General features: G+C 42.7%; 1 protein-coding gene across 1 annotated transcript in view; it reads left to right on the forward strand.

The window, feature by feature from the left end:
• Positions 1-24,170, forward strand: part of MAGI1 (membrane associated guanylate kinase, WW and PDZ domain containing 1) — a gene marked incomplete at its 3' end in the record, with an annotated part of 229,816 nt that overhangs the window by 145,133 nt on the left and 60,513 nt on the right. The window contains 5 exon segments of the mRNA XM_035903797.1: positions 7,021-7,227; positions 10,200-10,410; positions 13,871-13,953; positions 17,619-17,654; positions 22,108-22,165. Of these exon segments, the coding sequence (XP_035759690.1) occupies positions 7,021-7,227; positions 10,200-10,410; positions 13,871-13,953; positions 17,619-17,654; positions 22,108-22,165 (595 nt within the window).

A 24,170-nucleotide genomic window follows, 5' to 3' on the forward strand; every position in this document is an offset into this window, starting at 1 on the left:
TGATTCCTGGGCACTTTCAATAAGAAGTTTTCCAGTGGGAGCTCTGTCTGAAATTGCTCATTCGCAGTCCTGCTTTTCACTGTTTCTTGGTGCATCTTAGAACACAAACCCTGGGGGAAGAGTTTGTTCCCAAACACCTCCGGCAAAGCAGGATATGGTGAATTGGTTGGGGTTTTCCTAAGTTAGATTTCAGGTTATTTTAAAGCATTATTTACTCTCTAACCCCAGTCTGATGTTTTGAAGGCTGTTTGTAGTAGTCCATTGATAGATGGCAGCCAGGCACATTTCGGCATTGTTTCTTGGTGCTGGATGTGCTCGGGACTGTCTCTAGACCTGGCTACTCCTGGCTGATGTGATCCAGCTCCCTTTGCAGCTGGGCAGCCCTTCTGTGGCATTTCCCAGCCACTGCAGAGCTCGCCCCGTGCTGCGAGCTGCGCTACGCACGCCACCACCTTCCAGAGAGGCACGGTGTTAATGGGACACATCCTCGTGGTGGGACTGTGTGTATAAATATTTCAATATTTGCAAGAAGAATGAGTTGCATATTGCTATGGCTTAACATCGCATTTTCTTGATTCCTACAGCCTTGTGCCAGGTAGGGTGCGTTCCAGCTGCTTCTCCTGTGTTCTCTGTATATACCATGCCTAAGCACATGCTTATTTATGTTCCCTATGATTTTTTTTTAATCTATTTGCATGTGGATATAATGGTGGCCCTAATATAGCTGAGCTTGGGAAACACCCTGAGCTTCCATAGCCATCTCATGCCTCATGGCACCAAGATCTTACTGCTTATGTGTTACTTTAAGTATCTTTGTTTTGGCTTGTTTGAAATTTTCCATGCATAAAATGTGCTTGGACACAGCTCTACATGAGTGTTAACAGTATCGTGGCAATACGTAGTGATATCTCAACACGGGAAAAATCAGAATAAATGAGACTGATTGGATCTGTAGGTGACTTTCTGCTATGCTGTCATTGCCTACAAGGACACTAATTGGAGTATGTGTTAAATTTCAGACATAAATTGAAATGTGCATATTGTAACATTTTGACTAATTTAACAAGAAACCCAGATTGATCTTTCAGTTAACCTCACCATTAATAACTGCAAAAGTTGACAGAGAATCTACTATCTAAAGCAAATTGGATTTGCATATATTGCAGGTTAATTTCTCTGAGATCTCCTTCCTTGCTTATGTTCTGCTTCCGATCCAGATGCTGTATCCGCAGCTGCCTCCCAGTTGCCTGGATACTCTGAATTTCCTCAAGGCAATTGCTAATCAATGTGCAGTTGCAGCTAGGTGAATCCCACAGACAGCAGCCAGATCTGTCATCTAAATGTAGAAATCTGTAGCAGAATGTGGTCTGGGAAGAGAACAGAAAAAACACCGTCGCAGGAGCTCTGCTCCCAGGAATCAATTCATCCTCTGCTAATCAGACACAAGCACTCTTGCTGGATTAGATGAGCAGAGGCTCTTCTGCTAAAATTAAGGGTCAATTGTTTTGGTTCTTGTACAATGTAGAGAAGAGGAGCTGCATCTCGGTAAAGAAAACAATTACATTAATAATTACATTTAAAGTCTTTGTGTCAAGGCCTTGTTTAATTTTGCTGCTTATCTCCAAGCCTCTTTCCCAAAATACCCATTTGCATCAATACAGTAAGCTACGAGCTGCTTTTTAAAACATGAGCTGTTAATGGAGTCCTTGTTAACACAGAGTGGTAGCTTTGAAGATCAGATGCACTTCTCGTGGACGCAGGGTCCTCTGTGCTACACAGAGGCTTTTGAGTTTCTTGGGGTTTTTTTATAATTGCAAAATTATGCTTCACAGTAGGCATCAGTAAATTCAGAACTGCAAGAAACTCTGCTCGGTACTTTCCTGAGAGACAAATGCACTCCCAGGCCTAATCTCTTCACACCAGAAAAGCAAGACAAATTCTCCTCCCCTAAAAAAAAAAGATAATAGCTACAGCAAAGCCAACACCTATAGATCAAAGTAACTGAAAAATACGTTTTGGGACCACATTCTTCAACTGGAATTGTGCCATTGGGGTTAATGCTCGGTCTCGTGCTTGACCTTGTACACAGCTCCTCTGCCTTCTTTCACCTCTCCAGGTCAGCTCTGCTGCCCTGGCCCCACCCCAGCAGCCTCTCTGGTCTCTGCAAGGTGAAACACCTACTTTCATATCCATTCCACTTTACAGCCTTTTAGATTGCCTCTCTGTTCTTCTGCATTGCTACCCATTCCAGAAACAGCATCTTGGATGGACGGAGACTTTTCAACTCGAATTGAATGGTGATTGACAGAAGTTTTTATGGATTAGATTCATAGTTATTTTACTTAAGTGTAGCTAATTGGTGTATTTTTGTGAATTACATTTCAAATTCCAGGTCACATAAAAAACTTAAGGTTGTCTGTGAATTTACTGCCCATCAGGGGGATGTTAAATAAGAATGTTTTGTTATTTTGAAATACAAGAAAAGTTTTCCATCACCACTAGGTTTCTGAAACCTAAAAAGGAAGTTCTCTTGGCTGACAGCGTTGCTTTAATTCATAAGCTGCAGGACAGGGGAGAAGCTGCTGTAGTTTTCTTTCATTGATTATGATCACTGCTTGAATTGGCAGAGGAAGAAGTGTTATGATGATGAGAACTTGTCTTATTGTTGTGATTAGCTGTTACCAGAGTCTAATTACTGTGCGTGATGCTAAAATGTGTAAGCTGCTGACACTTAGAGATAAGGAGATGAAAAGAAATCAACCCATTCCAAATAGCTATTCTTTTTTTTTTTTCCATTATTATTGTTATTTTTGTGCACTCTCCTGAGTGGCGCTTCAGAGTGCATGGCTTAAGTCATGGATTTGGCTGTAAGAGCTGCCATCAAACTTCAGTTGTGGTTAAATAAACTTTAGGTACCAAGGGACTGAATAAAATAAGGGTTAGTGAAAGGTGATAACAAGGAATTCAGTTAATGGCATGTGCATCTCCTGAGTGAATGCATTGGATTTAGCTGTTCATTTGGTTGCTGTAAGCAGGATCCAAACGTGATTGAGAAGAGGGTAAAGCTTAGGAGCCTGGTTCCCGTAGGAATCAGACATGGGAAAGTGCCATTTCTGCCATGCTGGCTGCTTCAGAACTGGCACCTCCAAAGAAAAGTAGAGGTTTTCTCACTGTCTTAATCCAGAAATCTCCTTTATCTGGGAGATGGGCTGCTCTTTCCCAGCTTTGAGACATCACGGGGGTTTTGCAGAGCTTCACTTGAGCCTTTGGGGGAGCTCTGCACCCCGGGAAGTCCTGCCATAACTACTGTGCTGCCTTTAGAAAATGTTTTGGGATCCTCTGGGATGACAGATGCTTGTGTATGCACATGTAACATGCTGTTAATAATTAGAGCTGATTGGATATTCAGTACAAATTACACTGGCTATGAAGTTAGCCCCTTCTTTAGGCTTACAAGTGGCTCACAAAACACTGTTAAAGCATATTTTTAAATGTATGTTTTTTCATAAACATTGACAGATTTAATTTGAACAAATAATGTCAAGTCTGAGTGTTTTAAAACTCTTGCTGGGCTGTTCACTGTCAGTTGTTAATGCTGCACGTTTGGCTTTCTGAGTCACAGGGTAAATATTTTCTCTTTCTAATTTCTAGGATTAAACATGAGTTTTGATGATAATTTTAAGTGCCAGTCCCTCCTAATGGTGTTTCTGCCCCCAGGCCCGGGCCTATGTGCCATGTCTTCTGAAAGAACTGCCTAGAGAAGAGGAATAGGTCTGACTGCACCCAGCAAACATGAGGGAAAGAATGTCACCTGGAAGCTGGCTTGGAGCTTTCTTTTGCAGTTTTTCATCGTGAGCTGGGTTGTTTCCCAAGCCTCTATGTCCTTGTGTGAATCTGAAGGAAGAGCTGTGATTTTTTGGAATATTGACTCAGGCTGAATGTGCCTCCTGTGGAGGAAAAAGAAAAGTTCAGCCCCAGTGGCTGCGTTTCCCATATTCTGCAAAAACAAAACTCACACATGCAGAGCCATGCTCAGATTCAAATTCATATTTGCTCTTTGTATGTGTTCATATATACTTGTGGGGATCCTCTAAGACAGCACGCTGTGTAGGTAGAAAATAATTATTCACTAACAGTACAAACAGCCATGGTTGGTTTGAAAAGTGACTAATGATTTCAGTGTAAGCAGCTCTGAAAAACTTTAGAGAAGCCTGTTTTTCTGCTTGAGGAACAGCTTTCTGTGGACTGTTAGGAACTCCAGCCTGGCTTGTTGCTAGAGGGATGGAAAAGGAACAAAACTCGAAGATATAATCATGTATTTCTCTGTAATTGGAGGAGGGATGGCAACATCTGTGCTATGCTCTTGTCCAGGAGAAATAAAAATCCACACTAGCAACATCTATATAGCCCCTTCATTCACTTTGTTGCATCCATTGCAAAAAGATTTAACCGTTTACAACAGACCTGAAGTAAATTTTGCACAAAATCGTGATGTGCAGTGTCATAAATAAAAGTTGTTGTCGCGTTTATGGCACACGTGTGGATCTCTGCCTAGCTGTTAACATCCTTAGAAAACATGGATTTTGTCTGGAAAAACAAAACCAACCAACCAACCAAAACCCCAAAATAAACCCCCAAAGTAGCAGCATTCTTCGGGAGAAATGCCGAAGAGGGTAGGATGAGAGCAGGGTTGATTATCCTTTTTCTGCCCACCTACCTTTGTATTTTCCCTTTCTCTTCCCAATTCCTCCTCTTTTTGTATAAAATAGTCCTGCAGTATATAGAGCATAAGAATCATTTCTCTAGCAGTGACTGCAACCTGCTTGAGGAGCCTCCATCCCCATTAGAGGCTCTTTCCAGAAGAAGTAATTTCCTTCTTCCTATAAATTATGCATCAATGTACATTAAGATTCTGAAATGATGAACAGAAGATGAAAGCATTGCGGAGTGTTGCTGCTCCTATGGAGCTGAATCCACGACGTTGTACACAGGCTCAAACACACCTTGTTAAGACAAACCTGCACGTGTTGCTGTCCTAGTACTCTGGCTGTAAAAGTGCAGAGATAGGAGCTCCTCCAACTTCTCCAGCCTCAGCTCTGTAAGAAAGACTTTTTCTCCTCTTGGAAGGCATTGAGTGGGAAAGATAGCAACATATGTCCTAATTGGTATTCCTAGATGGACTCTGCCAGCCTTAGCCAGGGTGATTCCCAGTCTCCCTTGCTCCTGGTATGTCCAGAGACCTTCCAGAGTCTCAGGTTGAGATCTGTGAGTGCTGGGGCATGCGTGATCCCTGTGGCCTTACCCTAAAGCTGGCAGCACGCACGGCTTCGGGGTCATAAGGGACTTGGATGCTCTAATGGGAAAGGCAATTCAGTCAGCTGAACAGGAGCTGAGATAAACAACAAGTACTTCCAAACTGAAATAAGGATCCGTCATTTTGAACCTCAAGTGTGAGGTGGCTGAGCAGTATGAAATGCGTTGCAGTGGGGCAGGTCAGTGCAGAGCTGCTTGGCTACCTTTAAACTCGGTCACAGCTCAGCGTATGAACGATGTTGTTGGTTTCTGCTACAAAAATGCACATGTGTGTGTATAAAAATAAAGGAAAAAAGAAATTTAGCACGGATGAGGTTTTAAAATGCCTTTGCACAATCTGCCTTTGGCATGTAGTTTCCATCTAGTGTAATGGGTAATAAAGGGGCATGTATGCTTTCTGGGGAATGGATATTAAATATATAATGTAATTAGGTACTGAAAAATTGAAAAATGCTTTCAGGTTATACATAGCCTATGGAGATAGATGAAGAATGTAATCAAATGTACAGGTATATTTGAGACCAGAGTTTTGTGCTGCTGCCACAGTTGAAGCTATATCTGTGCACCCCCACGTGGGTTTATCCAGAGTTGTATGGAAGAGCATTATGCCAGAGAGTATAGGGACAATTTTTAAGTTCACCCTTGGAATCTGAAGGTGGCAAATGAAAATTAATAATAATTCTTGAAAGGGAAAATTCGGGCAGTTTTATGTAAAAAAGTTGTATGTCCCAGGTCATTGTATAAAACGTCAGAGATGTGCCTTGCAATAGACCTGAACTCCTATAATGCCCAGTGCTGCGGAAGCCAATTCAGACCCAATGTTCCTGCGGAGCCTTGCAGGGCAAGTCAAGCACTACAGTGGTGTTTGAGGTGAAGTGACACAGGAACAGTGAAACACCTGTGTGTGGTTCTGGCATCGAGGAACCTGCACTTATTCTGTATTTCTTCCATGGTCACTTAAAATGACGGTGAAGTACCCCAAGCACTTTGCACTGTTTGCATCACATCTGGTGATGGCTGCCAAGAGCTCTGCGCTTGTGTAACTGTGGGTGCGTCTTTGGCCCTTCAAGTTTTGCTTTAAGGTCTGGTTGTTCGCTTCTACCCAAGTTGACCCAACTGCTGAGTTTCCTCTTTGAAGAAAGCAGTGCCACGTGGTACCCTTCCTTTTCTCTCCTTTGACAAAGTTTTCTTTTAGAGAGAGAATAGTTTTTGCTTTTTAAATGCAACATCCACCCTAAAAGAACCTGTGTATTAAAGCAGGCCATCGAGCCTTTCATCACTTATCTGGGTGATGGCAGTCATGAATTTTTTATTTTCTGCAGGGCTTACTCCAGATCTGCCATAGCATTGTGTGGGTGCATACGTGTAAAAAGGCTGCTAATTGAAATTCAGATGTAACGAGATGAAGTTTTGCTATTCACCATGACTGCCTTTTGTTTTAGCCCTTGTACGCTTAGTGCACCTAAACAATGCAGCCATTGCTTCTCCTTTCTTCAACAAGAATAACTTAAAAGGCAAGAAATATTTCCGTGTCTGCTCTAGAGATGAAATATGTCCCCCCCCAAATGGGAATGATGTGTGTTAGTTTACTTACTTCCTTGTGGGGAGAGACAGAGATTTTAATGGAACTAAAAAGAAAACAAAATAGAAGTCTTGCTGCTATAAACTGCTCTCTTTTGAAGATGCAAATGTATTTCTATTTCCTAGGTAACTATTATGGAACGCCCAAGCCTCCCAGCCAGCCCCTCAGCGGGAAAGTGACTTCCACCGATGCTTTGCAAAACCCGCAGCCTGGCTCCAAGCAGTCGACTCCAAAGCGAACCAAGTCGTACAATGATATGCAAAATGCTGGCATAGTGCATACAGAGAATGAGGAAGAGGATGATGTACCTGAAATGAGCAGTAGCTTCACAGGTAAAATGAAAATATCACAGTCGATCAGTTACAATACATGGGGAAGATTTTTGGAAGGGGATTTTTGTTTTGGTTTGGTTTTAATGGGTTTCCTGCAAAGGTGTCAATCCTAGCCAGAGCTGGCCACCAAGACCAAGATGGCAGCTGTCTGGGTATGGACATGCACAGTAGTGTCTTCAAAAAAGGCCTTGTGGGATTGAGCTTGATGAGAAAAAATGAGGTAAAGCTCAAATCCAGTTGTTGCAGAAAGTTCAAGGAAGAGTTGAGCTACGGTTGACAGTTCTAGTCATTAAAAACAGTATGAAATGGCTCAACTAGGATTCATTTGAAATTAATTATTTCTCCTTCCAAAATGTGTTGCTTTGCACTTCCTTGCATCTAGAGATAACCATCACATATAATTGCTAGGTCCTCTTCTCCAAGGTACCTTCCAGCAAATCAAGGGCCGCTTGCTGCAGGAATGAGGTCTGAAGCATGGGTGCAAGCTCTCTGTTTTTATGAAGTCCTTGTGTCCTGCGGAACAGACATCTCAATATCACCATGGCTACCTTTGAGCATTGGCTGAAAGATCACTGGCAACTTTTGCAATCTGAAGTCAAGTGCTGTGCAGGCACATTCAGAGCAAAATACCATTGGAGATCAGTTGAGTTTCCACAGAAACAAACTGCAAGTTTGTGAAGCTCTGAGCTCTTCCCCATGTCTATTATCCTAGTATTTGTTAGCACTTAGAGCATTACTTCCTCAGCTCAGTTTCAAACACCGAATTCATCTTCCTAGCTCCCTTTGAGGTAGGTACTTAGCAAGCAGCATTATCCACACCTTCGAGCCTTTCACATCGGCTTGCTGTGGTGGGTTCTCACCATTGCTGGCGCTCGGTCCTTTGTCCTCTGGCCACCTCCTACCACCATGGCAATTTTCCTTCTCAGCCTCTGATTCAGAGTCGTAGGAGCTGTCGTGCCAGTTCTTACCTGCCAAAGTCCTGGCTCTAACATCTGTGTAGGGCTTTAAAAGCATTTGGGCTGAGATTTAGTTTTGACCCTCACTGGGCCAAACTGTCAAATGGCTTTGAGGGTTGCGCTCTGTTACATCTTTCTAACCCAAATCACTCCTGGCTAGCCTAATCCCTCCCAGGCTGGAGTTCCTGTCTCTGCTTACCAGCTCTTCTACAAAGTTTTGCACCTAAGGGTAGTTTCTCAGTTGTTGTGACACGGCAGCAACCTGAGCCCTTGTCACAGGATCTCATTTTGGGAGGAAGCTGGTGGAAGATGCTGTTTGACCTCCTTGCTGCCAGTCTCAGCTTGGTGCCCCTGCACTGACTCATCACTTCTCTTCCTTGTTTTCCTTCACAAGATGAAATACGGGAAGGTGCAGCTCATTTGTCACAACGTTATCACTCCCTGGCCCCTTGCCTCCATTAAATGGGCACAGAATCAAGAAAGGAGTTATTTCTCATATACCAAAGTGATTCCTTATGCTTATTTCATGTGTAAGTGTGCTAGCCATATTAAAATACTCCTGCTTCCTTAGAAGACTCCTTGATGACTTGTGTTTTCCAGACTTTGGCATGTTTACACTCACAGTCTTAAGCTGACGATGATTCATTCAAGCTTCTTTATCTTGTCAGCTTCTACCCAAAAATATCAAATGCCAGGAATGCTAGAAAGCAGGCAGTCAAGGGTACTGGTATAGTCTTTTGCCTCCCCCTTCTCCCAGTTTATTATTTTCAGTATCTTGCCTTTTCGTAAAAGCAGCACACAGACTAGAAATAGCGCAGGAGCTGCAGTTCATAGAATCATAGAATCCTAGGTTGGAAGGGACCTTAAGGATCATCTAGTCCAACCTTTCTAGGTAAGAGCACAGTTAACCACCACCCCCCAAAAATGAAGGCTGTGGGCCATGAGTTGGGGCTGTCAGTGGTCTCTGATCTGGAGAGGTCTTGGCTGCGGAGCCCTTCCAGTCCCGCTGCTCGGGGACTTCGCAGCCTGTGCTGCTGATCTCTCTGGCTTTTGCTCGGTGTGTTGCCTGCCCCATGTACTGGAGGCTGGTGGTCTCAGGTGATTTGGAAATACTGCCATCGGTTTCCAACACCTGCAAGAACCAAACAGAGAGAATCCCTTTGCTAGACACAGGGGTAATTTTAGAATTTGTCTGTTGTTGCCAACGTCTCTGTGAAGGAGTTAGGGACAAGGACCTGGTTTGTGGAGAGCATTTACTGTGATTAGGGTGGGGGGAATGAGCAGCAGTGTTTGGATACAGCTCCAAACTGCATGGATATAAGCATCAGAAATGTTTCCTTAGGGGGAGGAGGGCCAGATACATCATAAAATACTCCTGAGTGACTTCGACTGGGAGGATACAGTGCTGAGCCATGGAATAAACCTCCTCAAACAGCTAGAACAAGCACTAGTGAGCAGCAACATGTGGACACAATGGTGTAGTGCTGACATTCTTTTTAATTTTTAATTAGAAAAAACGCACCTCAGTAAAGATGTTCACCATTGACTTGTTGACTTTGAGCTTCTGGTACCTTCTGCACTTGTAAAAATCTCCCCTTTTGATCATTCTTCAAACAGGAAATTTTGTTCTCCTAATCCCTGTCCCGCAATTGGCACTGCGGGAGTGAACCTGTAAGCCTGCTCAGAAGCCCATTGAGCTCATCTACATCAGTGAGTCCTGGCCTCAGACAGCTTGGAAGACTTTGGTACCTCAGCAGGGCCTATTAGAGCGAACACGGGAGCCGATCACAGCTTCTGATTTGCGCTGGCGAGGGTCTGGCTGGCAGAGCCTGTGTGGGCAAAGCAAGCTCGCCCCTGCTGGCAAAGACTGCAGAGCCTCTGCCCTCCCTTCATCTGTCACTGTGTTGTGCAAATTAAAAAGCAGGGAGAGGAAAACTGTAAGGATAAATCTGGAGAAGCAAATGGGAGGAGAAAAAGTCTGATTCTCCATTTTATTTGTGCGTGTTTATTCTACAGCAGAGTCTGGTGACCAAGACGAGCATCATACGCATATCGTAAGAGAGACAGCCCCACCGTCCGCGATTGATAACCACACCAACCTTCCCACCACGGAACCATCTCAGAACCTCCCTCAATACCTACCTCCTTCTGCCGAGGATAACCTAGGTCCTCTGCCGGAAAACTGGGAGATGGCCTACACCGAGAATGGAGAAGTCTATTTTATAGAGTAAAGCACATTTTTATTGTTCTAATTCCATCTCGCTCCCTCTCCCTCTGGGCATAAGTGAACCTCCATGGATGCATTTTGTGTGTGTATGTGTGCATATTAAATATTCAGTGTCTACAGTTATGTTGCAGAGCTGTACATTCTTCACTGCTTCTGAAGGGGTTTTGCATTTCCTGATTGGATTAACATCCAAATTACTCCTGAGTTCGAAGGCAGGGGGAATTGTTCATTTTATGACGGTAGTTACAAAAGCAACAGATATTTATAAAATATGGGCCAGTCGTTTTCACGGGTGGAATGAAAGCTCCTAATTGAAAGGGCTGAGACTTCATTTCCAGAGCCTGCCTCTGTGCGTAATCCAGCAGAGAGAATTCCTCTGGTTGTGTGCTCAGGGGGGTAGCAGAGCCAGGGAATGGACTTTGTGTGTTGTCCTCTTCTCCGAGCCAATGGGCCAAATGTGTTAACGTGCTCCAGTGATTTGCAGAAGGCATAGCTCAGTGCAGAGTAGGCACAGTAAGTTTGGAAAAGCAAGAAGTACCTTGTGCTCTGCAGACTTTGCCTAAGAGCTGAGTGCTGTCAGCAGTTTTATGATGATATTGATTTTTTCATGCCATAAATAATAGTCTCTAATTATACTTGTCAAGATTTATTGAGATAGGAGTAACTTATAAAGTGGGACCTGTTAGTGGAAGAGATTTCTTGCAGAGAGTTTAGCTAGCCATTAAAATTCAATTATCTTTTGAAACTCAAGCCCTTAGCTGCCCAGGTAGAAGAAAGGGGTGAAGAATTGATTTTGGATTTGATGGTCTGTTTAATGCGGACTTGGAAACTGAGATCCTCTGTTTGTGCACCAGAAGCCAGTGGCCAGTTAGTACAGAAGAACCTCCTCTGCTGACGCCCCTCCTGGTGCTCTGGAGAATCCTGCTGGGTTGGGGCAGTGAGGGCAGCAGTCCTGCTCCGTCATCAGGATTTCTGGACAGGGCCAAGGAAATGTTCGTCAGAGCAAGTTTTGCCTTGGCTGCAACAGCAGAGGAACACATTAGAATAGAAAGCCAGAAGGTCTGAGGTGCTGGGAGGACTGAGAGCACCACAGCAGCTCTTCACCAGCTGGGAGAGGGCTGCTGTGAAAAAGGCCATTTTCCAGGGTGCTCTCAATCACCTGAAGAGGCTCCACCACCCCCTGGTGTAAGCCGAAGTCTAGAAGGCACAATGCAAATTCTCATCGGCTGCATATCAGATGAAACTGAAATGTGTTCATTATCCCGAACATGGTGTTCTGCCCCTCGTTATGTCCTCAGGGTGCCTCATTCTTTGACGTGCTTTCTGGCTTTAATGTATATATAACAGCCTGAGTAATAGCACATCCAGCCTGCCATTTTCCTCCCTGGAGGAGGACAGATGATGAGCCCTAAATGCTGCTCAAGCATCCGGTTGCTCCCTTTTTTGTCCCCATGTGGGCCCCTGCTGTCCTTCCCTACAGGTGCTTCAGCAAGGGGTTCTGCTGCTGCCACCAATTTCCCCCAAAACCATCCCCATCGCTGCTATATTCTCTGTGCGCTCGTGTTCTCTTGGCAATGCAGGACTGTAGCACCTTAAGTGATTTGTTAAACCTTTTGCAGGAGAATCGTATACGTGGTGGAAAAGCATCGCCTGCACACACACGGCTGTCTCTCTGTCATGAAAATCTGGTAGCACACAACTGCTTCCTTCCCTGCAGTGCAGATTGACCGTTTTGAGGATACGCACGTGTAGGGGGTGATTTTGGTGCAAGAATGTGTTAGTGTGGATGCAGCACAGAATGACTGCAGTTCTATTAATTCTAAGGACATCCTGAGCCTAGGAACAATTTAGTTTGATTTGTATCAAACTAAGAGAGCAAGCTAATGAGCTGTGCGGACCCAAGCTGGCTCAGATGTCTTCAGCACTTTGGGTTATCAAGTCAGGGTGCTGAAGGGAACAGTATGGGAACATCTGAGACACTTGCACAGAACCAGCACAGGTCCAGTGGGGCCAGAGCTGCGTGTCAGATAACTGGTCCTGATGGCTTATAGCTGAAGCAGTTTGGCTCTTGAGATCTGTTTCTCTGGTGCTTTAATTGGGATTTTCATTAGCCAACATATCTCAGTCCCTCATTACCTGCATGTTACAGGTCTAACACAATCCCGTCCCTCCCAGTGTATGATCTGAAAGGTGTTTAGCTAAATTTTCTGTGCCTCAGCAAACCATGGAGTTGTAAGCCTTTGGTAAGGGAGGCGAAGTTGCGAGAAACATGGGAACATTTCATTGCTCTCCCCCCACCGCCCTCTTTCTCAGCTAGACCGCAGACTTCCTGATGTATAAGTTGGCAGAACCCCCCCTGCTTTATTGATGTTAATTTGCCCAACTTGCTGAATTTCTGCTATTCACTTTTCTAGTTGGCAATTAATTGCTCTGAAGCACACAAAAGGATTAAATGCATTTGCTCATCCTGCCTTGGGAGGGCTGGGTCGTAGGAGGTGTAAAACAAGGACCTTTTATTTACATGCTCAGATCCTAGGAGCAGGGCAGTCCCCTCTTACAGGCAAATACAAGTTTGATGGTTGTTAGTTCCTCGGGGTTCATAGCCCTCCTTACAGCATTTTCAGCTTCGTGAGGCTGTTGTGAGGCTAAGGTTAAGTTTGTAAAGCTCTCTGAGACCTTGAAGGAGGAGTAAATAGCATTACTATGGTATTGAAACTTAAAACTGTTAAGCAGTGTTAAAGGCTAAGCTAGATAAATGATACCTCGGGGACTGGAGGGCTATCTTTGCAGGTTATGTCTAAGATGACATCAGGCTGTAGAAGAGACATTATATTACAAGATTGTCTCCATATGCAAATGAAATGATGGGAGAACATGATTTATAGAAAAATGTCTTTTAAGCCTGTTTACTGTGCAGCCTTCACTGCTGGGTCTGGCATCATGATGGTCAGGGCACTTGTAGAAAGGAAGAGTTGAAAGTAAAGTTGTTCGACTTCCATCAGAGGCTTTGACGGAACATTTTTATTTGTGTATTTTCACTGGAAATTCTGGTTTTGACTAATGCTTGGGTCCATTCTAGACAAATGCCAGAGGTCTTTTGCAGGAAAAAAGGTCACTGTGTGGTTTAGGGAGGAAGGAAAACTTTTGTTGAAAAGTCAGGAGGCAAATGGCTCAGAGGCAGCTCCTGGAATTAAGAAACAAACCACCAAAATGAAAGTTTGGAAATTAACATTATAATATTGCAGCATTCACATGACTTTTCACTTTCGTGTTTTCAATGCCAAGAGTCTTGTGATTTTGTAGACGAGTTTGCAAAACTTGTCATTGAAATGCCATTTCTTCTGAAGCAAAAGGATGCCTTTAGGTCTGTTGAATAACAAAGAGGATATATACTTTTATGTCACTGATACTTCAGCTCTACTTTATTAACAAAGGTCATATTTCAATTTTTGTTCTCCAGCCATAACACAAAAACAACATCTTGGCTAGATCCACGGTGCCTGAACAAACAGCAGAAGCCTCTAGAAGAATGTGAAGATGATGGTAAGAGACTGAAAAAAATAAGATAATGATGTGTTTGGTCCATTTCTAGGTGGCTTTCTTTGTTTCCCCCCTTCCAATAACCTGTGTTCAGAAATACCTAAAAAACCAAAAAAGGTTTATGAGTAAGTGCATAGAGACGATATCCGCTCTGTTGTAAAATCACTGCCTGTGTATGTAAGGTAGCCACTGAGGTGGCAGATCATTTAATAAAAATCAAAGAGGTGCTAGAAGCAAGAGGCCTCTTTTTGCAAAGGCATTTGAACAGTCGCTGGTCCTGAACAAGACTCAAAGCTTTCTAACGTGTTCGCTCCTTGGATTGCTGTGTAGGAGGAAGGCGACTGAACCTCTGCGTGCCCCATTGTGTTACACTTCAACCACCTGCTTTACAGGAATTTGAAAGAGTTATGTTGTTCCTTGTTTGAGCAGAAATAACTCAATTGCTTCACTTCTGCTGTTAAATTCTGACAGTCTACTTAGCGTTGATTGCTGAAAACAAATTCTATTTGAAAGTGTAGATGTTTGCCACTGAAAATCTACACTGATGTGATTTTGTATTCCTTGAGATGTTGGAAATGCAAGCCACTGTCCAGTTTAGAGCAGCCAAATGCAGGACTGTTAAAGGAGGTTCTTTCCCTGCATCTTTTAGGAGATGCTGGAAGAAAAAGGGAATCATGATGAAAATAATTTAAACATTTGTGAAAACCTATGTGGACGTTTTGGTCTACTGACCAGGAAAGGCGATGGTAATCTAATGCAGAATTCTGGCTAGCACAATGCTATCACATATCTTAAGAATGGAAGGGTTTACTTCGTCAGTCTTGGTGCTGTCCTTGTAAAATTAGTTTTCATAATATGATTAACCTCCTGCTGGTGTGAGTCAGCTCAATAAGAGTTATGATTTTACTTCGGAAAAGGATCAACTCACTTCGTCCCTTTTTTACTGGTAGGTTCAACTCTGGCCTCCAGAACTGTTACTATTTTTGCACATGCAGTTTTTCAACCTCTCCTTCCTTTCACATGTGAGATTTTGCGGGATGCGAGAATTTGCCTGTGCAGCTTTCGCTGCCATGATGAAGCAGGTCACCAACTTCTTAGTGCACAACGCAGCAAACGCCCAGACCGCAAGGGTGTGCAAAGCCCGGGCAAAAACTCATCATACCGAGCTGCCGCCTACTTCAGATCCTTAGCAACTGGCAGCATCTGTCAAGGAGCAAGCGGAGGGAGCTGGATTAATGAAGGCCTTGCTCTGCACCTAAAAATGGATATGTCAGTGGGTATCAGAACTGGAACAAAGTTAAATAAGAGCGTATGCAGGCAAAGCTCCCTCTTCCTTGCACTTAAGCATTGCTGGCAATTTCGAGAGGAGGTTGCTAAGTCTCAGCACACCTCTTTCAGAAGGTAGCCTTCCCTGAAGCACAGCTTCTGTCCTGGCTTTCTGTCCTGGTTTCGGCTGGGATAGAGTTAATTTTCTTCATAGAAGCTAGCAAGCCCTGCGTCGTGTCGTGTCGTGCCCCGCGCTATGCTCTGAGGCTAAGGGTGTGCAAAGCCCGGGCAAAAACTCATCATACCGAGCTGCCGCCTACTTCAGATCCTTAGCAACTGGCAGCATCTGTCAAGGAGCAAGCGGAGGGAGCTGGATTAATGAAGGCCTTGCTCTGCACCTAAAAATGGATATGTCAGTGGGTATCAGAACTGGAACAAAGTTAAATAAGAGCGTATGCAGGCAAAGCTCCCTCTTCCTTGCACTTAAGCATTGCTGGCAATTTCGAGAGGAGGTTGCTAAGTCTCAGCACACCTCTTTCAGAAGGTAGCCTTCCCTGAAGCACAGCTTCTGTCCTGGCTTTCTGTCCTGGTTTCGGCTGGGATAGAGTTAATTTTCTTCATAGAAGCTAGCAAGCCCTGCGTCGTGTCGTGTCGTGCCCCGCGCTATGCTCTGAGGCTGGGCAAGGAGCAGCCGGCGGGATGAGACAACGGTGGGTGGCTGAACCCCCCTGTAAAAGAGTTTTAAGTCTCCTCACAGAAGGGAAGGTCTTTCAAACCTGTCTCCTTAGCAATTATAAACCAAGCATCGGGATAATTTATTTAATTGGGATTAGAAACATAACAGCTGGGTAATTTTTTGTATTCAATTAAGTTCATAATTTTACAGAGTAGTGGCATTTCTGTTTATCAGGTCCTTAAAATCAGCTGATTTCATCTTCCCCCACACCCCTTCACTTCATTCACTAAGTTGCTCATTAACGAATATTTTTAACATTAAACAGTTAAACCAGTTGCTTCATAGGTACAGCAGTGCGCTGCACTGTTTTGCTTGGCTGCTTTGATCTTGCTTTGCACGTAGGAATAATTCTGTTTTAGAAAACAGCACGAGCACAAAGAAAAGAGAAGGCTATTTTCACTGCATCACAGAAATTGGGCGGTTTTTGGCAAGGGTCATCACTGTTGGGAGTGTTTCCACTGAAGTCAGTGGCACTTCTCCTCTGGTTTGTTTGGGGGGGGGCTGTGCTCATGAGTTTTCGGGCCATCCTGTTTGTGGGTTTTATGAATGTTAGATGTCATTTCAGATTTGTCTGGGTGCAGTTGCCTTGTGGTTTTTTTCTTTGTCAGGATACATGTCCCTAACAAGTTTTCAGTCATTTGCAGTTGTTCAGGCTATCAAAAGAAATTGCAATTTGTATTTCATGCTAATGGTCCGAAGCGACTGTTTTGGTAGAATGTATTGCAAACAGGTCATGGAAGTGTTTTTTTTCGGTGTCCAAATTTTCAAAAGCAATGCTGTGACACTACATCTTCTGTTTGCTTCTGTCATTCATTTATGTGGCTTATACTTTACTGTATGAGGTCCAAGATTGTTTTTACCATCTTTGTTCTGGTTTTGTCATCATCTTTCATTTTCAGACTGCATTATTATTATTTATAGGCTAAGCAATACTTTAATCATCTGTGTCACTGTTAACTTATGAATATGGAGCAGATAATGATAAATGGAGCAACAGTGAATATTGATGGCTTTGTATGTTTGGAAAATTATGTGATCTTTGTCCCAGGAGCCCCGCTAAAACTGGTGCATTCCTGTGCGTGCCTCACCAGGGCATCTGGACTTTGGTGTGGGCCTGTGACTCCAGTTAAACAAGGCGCTTCGCTTCATCTCTATCTTAAATCATCTGAGTGGTTACAATGAAGTCAATTGGACCTTGTATGCACATAAATTTAGGTACTTTCTCGAAAACCTTGCTACATTAGTTCTTATTTAGATGCAAGGTTTTCCTCTCAGATTTCTTCATCGGTATTCAGGTCTGACCTGCTGACAGATCCATGTGTCTACAGAACGGATTGCAAAGGTCGGACCATACGGATCTGAGGGCGAAGCTTCACTCCAGTGAGAACACCACAAATGTATTACTTTGCCATATCCAACTGTGGCATGGGAGGGAGTCAACCGACACAGTTTTTTTGAGAATGCAGGAACCAGTTCTTTCATTATCTGCATCAGATCCATCAATATTCTGATCACTAAAGTGTGATAAATGGAAAGGTTGGGCTTGGTCTGTAGAAAATTAGTGCTGGTTCTGCTGTTTGCTGTAGGGAATTTCTTGCTTGGTGCTGGTATCTGAATTTTTCTTTTAATTTTTTCTGTCTCATTTACTGCTCTTCCCTTGGAGAAGAAGGGGTACACACGGAGGAACTGGACAGTGAACTAGGTAAATCATCCATCTCTCGTTTTGATGTTTGACTTCAACTGCACTGTTTTAAGCCTTTAATTACTTATTTTCTCCTTTGTATCATTTTGCATCTTTCAGTTTTTTTATTTCAACAAGCCTAATTTATCAGCAAAACTTCCCTAGCACACAAGCATTAATCTTCCCATGGCTTCAGATCTACAGTGTTTTTCTTACTGGTTCAGAATCTGAAGAAAGCTGGAGAGCCTTAATCTTACCCAGTTTGTTCAAAGTTGCTTCCTCCTGGACCTTGCAGAAGTCAGGGGCTTTTCCACTGGCATCACTGGCTCCAGGAGAAAGCTTATAGATGCCAAAGTTGAAATCAAGTAGCTAATGATGCTTTTTTTCACTGGGGCCAAAGGCATTTCCCGGACAAGAGAAGCAAAGTGTGATTTAGAAAGTTTAAGAATTACATAGGACACTTCTGCTGAGCTTGTGAATGAAACAGCAGAAAATTTTGCCTCAGAAGGTGATTTTATGAACAGATGATTTTCAATGATGTAGTACACTTTTATTTGCTGCATCTTTTTATGAAGAATGCTGTCTTGATATCTAATCTCAGCGGTGCTCGTTCTGTTTATACTGCTGGTGGAGGTAGTTGTTATTTCTGTTCAGCTATGCTCTGGTGCACTTGGAAAGCTGAAAGGCATAAGAGGTTGCATAGGATTTTATTTCCACTAGGTCTATTATTGCTTTTAAAGAGGACTGTATTTACAGTTTATAGTTCTGCATACTGGCGGATTGTATTACCAGAGAATTAACCTCTGGTTTCTGTAATGACTTGCAAGCGTATTCTGCTTCCCGCTCCTGTGTGATTGATACAGCATCAGCAACCAGCAGCTATTGAGTGGACTTTAAACACTGCCCCAAGCACCGTTCTTCCGGATAATATGCCTGGAATAATGTTGGAGACCTAACTTCTTTTAGTGCAAGAATTAGAAAGAAACGACAATTTAAAGAAGAATGCAGTCACTTTAGTGGTACATTAGCATCATGTGCAGCTCATAGGAATCATCAGCAGCAGACCAAGTAACATCAGAAGTAGGTGGATGCACGCCAACAACCTGCAAAGATTTCTCATTAAGGTCTTCAGAAAGGGTGACTTAAAATAAGAGAGAGTTTAAAAAAAAAAAATACAGAGGCAATAATGAAAAGGAAATGTTCCTTTCTTTCAGTCTGATATTGGGATCTAGTGCAAGAGAAGAGCTGAAAAAATAGATGCAGGGAAACTCATTAATTGATAAGCCTGACCCCAGTTCTGCAGGCACTTACATACACAAGTGTTTTGCTCGAATACCATGAGAAGTTCCCTTTGTTTTAATGCCGATAAGCATTATTGGGCTCACAGCCCATCATATGCTGTTGAGATTTGCAAATGTTGCAGTGTAAAGAAAGATATTTTCAAATGGCTCTGTTGGTTACAGCAACGTTAGGGAGGGGGCATGGAAACATGGCCTCTTCACCAACCATACTCATGGTTAGTATAAACTGGTTGTCACCAGATATTTAGCTCCTTAGTTTATTAACAGTTTCTTTTCTAAATATAAGAAAATTAAAACTTGAAGCATTTGCACAACTTCTTGTCTTCCAAAGAAGTGGATTCAATATGGAGTGATAGATCACCTCTCTTTTATCAGAAGGTTATACAAAGGAGAGAAAAATGTAGTCTTTGGAATAGCATTTGACCTACCCTTGGGCAGATCCTCCTGGCCTCACAGGGAGCAGTAAGAGCTGAGTATCCCAAAGTCTCTTCCAGCTCCTTTACGGTGATGCATAGGTGCGACTAAAATCCCTGGTGGTTGGAGAATTTCTTTTTTAGGAATCCATCCATCCACTCTGTAGGGTTGTGTACTAAACAAGAGCACCTCAGTAGGAATCCATGTATTTACCCCAGGATTAGAAGTGTAAAATTGGATACTTGTCCATTGAATTTACCTGGTGACAAATGCTCTGAGACTGCAGTGCCGCGTAGATGTACCAAAATAAAAACCATATGGCTCACTCAGACTCCTGATGGTGCAAAATGTCTTTGGAAATCTTATATTTGTGATAAAATCTAATGCTCTGGATCATCTTGAGTTTGGCAGGAGAGGTAGAGAAAGGGAGATGAATAATTTAAAGCTGCTAAGGAGCCAGACTGTGCAACATGGCTAGGGAGAATATTGCCTTTTGCTTTAGAGAAATTTCAGAGGCTTTTAGAAGTTGGAAAGTGCATCTTCGTAATCAACAAGTAATGTGTTGAAAGCTGCAGAGATAGAAAACTGGAAAGATTTTGGCACAATACCGTGTTGGGGGTTAGAAAAGTGCTGGTTTTCTGACCTTCCATGACAATTCTTACAAGTAAAAATAAAATTTAATACCAGAACTTTTTGCGAGCAAAAGAAAAGCAAAACATTTTTGTTTGAGCTTTAAAAATCCAAACCACTTAGTAGTCCAAAATAGGTAAAAGATATTTAGCAGGAAAAATTGCAGAAAACTCATTTTAAAGCATTTGTGCATTACTTCTCCCTTCCCCCATTAATTCTCTTTTTTTCCTTCCACCCCAGCTCGGTCTCTTTACCATTCCACTTTCACTGTAGTGCAAAGAATTAAATGGCTGCCACAAGTTGTGATTTTCCTGAGCGTATGCTAGGTCTTAATTTCATTGCACTGAAAGTCTTTAAGCCAGTCCCACAGTGTCTTCTCCGTGTGGGACTCCTGTGCAAACCTGAGAGTTCCCTTTGTGAAAAGACTTTCAAGATTGGCCTCTAGCTTTCTGACTTTTTTCCACATATGCTTGCACGGTGTAAAGGAATGTCTGTTTCTGGAACGTTCATTTCAGAACGATCTGCTGATAAAATTGTAGAGTGTTTTCATGCCCAACAGTTAGCACTGGCTTGCATTTAATTGCTTATGTCTCAAGGAATCCAAAGATGTTAAACCCAATAAGGATAAAATAATGATAAGAATGGAAAACCCACCTTATATCTGCAAATAAGGGACATGTGGAGCAAAACCCGTGAAAATCAATTTCATCTGATCTCCAGCCAATTCTGAACACAAACATAAACCTTGAGTAATTAGTCCATGTGTGTTTGTATAGATTCTGTTCATCTCCAGTCTGGAGATATTTCTGTCCTTATGGCAACCGAGCTGAAGTCTATAAATGCAGAACTAGGTAGTTAAGCTTATTCTAATTAATGGGCCATTGTATTGGCTCAGCAATTGATGCCATTAATGAAAATAAATCTTTGCATTTGAGAGTAAACAAACATAGATTATTTGCTATCAGTCTTGTCAATTTAGTGATAAATTTTGAGGAATTTTTTCGCATGGAGTATTTGAACTTGTGTTACCTGACAATGGCATTTTTAGTTATTATTATTTTTATTTAAATGAATGTGCAGAGTCTGTGAGGCAAGGACCACACTTGCACAGTCCATAGCATGGTGGAGCCTTCTTTTAAGTTGATTCACAGTATTACACAGACATGCCACTCTGTATTGCTAACAGAATGATTATTTCAGTACCCACAGCCAACGGGAACATTGTGTTTAAATGAGTGGGACAAGGATCAGGCCCTTAAGTAATATGTACAGCTTTAATAACCCTCAGTTGGATGCTGAACTGATTTTATTACATTCACTAATTATAGTTAAAGTACTATGTGCAGTCTAGAAAATCAACAGGAACAAAAGTGGATACATTTCCAAATGTTAATTTCATCTTCGGAACTGCTTTTTGTTAATTATGCTAATTTAAAAAAGAAATCTCTGTTACATATGATTATGGCAATATGTGTTTTTACATTAAGTGCTATGCAGTGAAATACATCTGTGCGTGCCAGCCCCACTTGGGTGGATTCCATACGCTGGGCGTTAAACTCACTTTGTCCTGTTTCGTGATGCGCTTTTGCCTTGGGCTCATGGATAGGCAATGCGGTGTGAATCCCTAAGAAAGGAGTAAAAAAAACCCCTTTTTTCATCAGTGGTGGGCATAAATGGCTTGGCCCTGGTACAGGAGATGAAGGTGGTCTCTCTGTTCGTGTGCTACAATTGCTTGCCACAATCTCACCCATCTTCATATGCTGGCGTTAAAATGCCTCTGGCCTGTTGCCTGCATCGACTTCCACTGCAGTGCCTCCATCCAGAGCCATGATGCTCAAACCAGGAGAGTACTTGAGGCACTCCCAGAAAGGAAATTCATTGATTGTTCGTTCATTTAATGCAAAAAGCAAATCTAAAATTGACTGGCATGCGCATCTTCCCACTGATTTGCTAACGCAGCACTGGTGGGACAGGCTATGATGTTGGTGCCCGCTATGCCAGCCTTTAAAAGGGGGCTGTGATTGTTCTGAAAAGTGTCTGAAGTGAGGTCTGATGAGTTTTGCATGCTGAGCAGGACCTGTCAGAAGAAACTTCACTGGAGGCTTCAGTAATGCTTTTTCTATTTCCAGAGTTGCCTGCTGGTTGGGAGAAAATTGAGGATCCCGTATATGGTGTCTACTATGTAGAGTAAGTGCTGCTTTCTGGCTCTGGCGTGGCTGTCGGGTGGAGGAAGGCTTTTCTCTGCAGAGGTCTCTGTGCTTTGTTGGTAGCATCTCATACCAAGGAGGAGGAGACCCTATACAGTCTGGGGGATCCCATAGGGTCTGGGAGAGGGAACCCTGCCTTCGCATTCCCCATCCTCTGGGAGGCTCTGGCAGCAGCACCCTGGGGTGGGCTCCGGGAAGGCAGGAACACCCCCCAGGTAAGCTTCCAGGAGCTTCAGGGGAGACAGGCGCACCCCTGGGTCAGGACATGCAGGAGCCCCAGCACCTCACAAAATACTTTTATCCATAGAATTTAATAAGTCTGCAATTAAGTTGGCTCGATCCACTTTGTATAGTGTTACGATCAAAATACGGGTGTGCAAAGCAGACCCCCAATGCAGTTGCAAGTTGGAAGATGCTCAAAAGGACGAATGGACAAGCCTGTGTGACCAAACAGCCACGGCAGAGGTTCTTGCATCAGACTGTGTTGTTGTGAATAGAATTACAGGTTTAATGGGACTCTCTCCGGAATTAGAACAGCTTCTTCTTTATCTAGATGTCAGATCGCTCCCTTGGGAAACCAGAGATCTGAGTTCTGTTTCATCACTGACCCCATAAAATGAATTTTTAATTATGTGTGTAGTCCTGTTTAGTAGGGTGGCTTATGATAGGCCTCAGAATAGACGTAGAATACTGTTTCTGTCTGCTTTGGCTCATTTCTGACCCTACCATCTGTGCCTAAGGAAACAAGGTTAGCAAACTGTGTAATTAAGGCCTGACATTTATTTACCAAAGACATCAAGAATATTTTTTGGCTATTAAATACCATGCCAAGAGGTCTACAGCATTTTTTCCTGTCACTTTATATATACATGCCCATTAGTTTTGTGGCACTCCTTAGTGATGAAATGAAATAGAAAAGTAACAGCAATGAGACAGAAGTTTATTTTACTTACTATCTATAAGCTAGCCAGATGGTTATAACTGGAGTATTTGTCTGTGTCCGTTCCAATTCAGGCACTCTATTATTGCATAATAGGTTTTAGTGAGAAACAACTATCATTAAAAAGTTTATATAAATTTTTAAGTAGTTATCATTTTTCTTAACTTTCTGAAGGTATCCTGAAATGGGAAATCGTTTACAGAACTCATTAACTTGTTTTTATTTTATTAGTTAAATATTTTTCAGTGATTTAATATTGATCTTTAGCAGAAAAAATTCGGAATGTAGCTGTCTAGAGTGCTTCTATCATAATTACTTGAAAAAGTGGTTGTTTGCTCATTTGGGTTTTGATTTTTTTTTATAAAGACACATGGGACAAGAGGCAATAAAATAGCAAGTTCTTAATTGTAAACTTTGCTTTGGATAAAAAGTTTTTTTCCTTTTCCTCAGATTGGTAAAAAGTATTGGCTCTAAACCTCTTGTACAGGTGAAAAGCTGCCTAATGGCCCTCCAAGGAGGACAGCTGAAGTTTCACCAAGTGCTGGTTTCTACTGGGAGTATTTCCTGGTGGCTGATTCTGATTATATTTTGATCTACTTGGAGCCCAGCTTTTCGGCTCATAGCCTGCATCCCCGCAGATATTTTTAAGACACCCTGTTAATAGTGTGTGTTGGTCAGATAGCTGACAGATGTTAGCACTTTGGGGGTTTTGTTTGGGGTTTTTTTTGTTGTTAGGTTTTTTTTTTTAACTTCAGTGAGCCAGGGAATGATGGTACCTCTGGGAATCTGATTAAAGCAGGGATGATACAGGCCTGTCTTTTCAAATGCAATAAGACAGAGCGCCTTTTCTGCTTTAATCTTATTTTTCACAGATAGATCACTACTTTAATGTATTTGAAGGAATTAGCCGTTCCTACCCGTATCAATACTGGAATCCTCTTGTTTTCCTAAATATGCTTTTTGGCATCGCCAGGTGAGCCTTGTTCCACGTGCACCGCTGTTGGGTCTGTTTGGTATTTTACCCTCTTCCTCTGAGGAGCCTGCT

Source organism: Egretta garzetta, unplaced genomic scaffold, assembly GCF_000687185.1.
Source record: "Egretta garzetta isolate BGI_Z169 unplaced genomic scaffold, ASM68718v1 scaffold91, whole genome shotgun sequence".
NCBI classification, from domain to species: domain Eukaryota; kingdom Metazoa; phylum Chordata; class Aves; order Pelecaniformes; family Ardeidae; genus Egretta; species Egretta garzetta.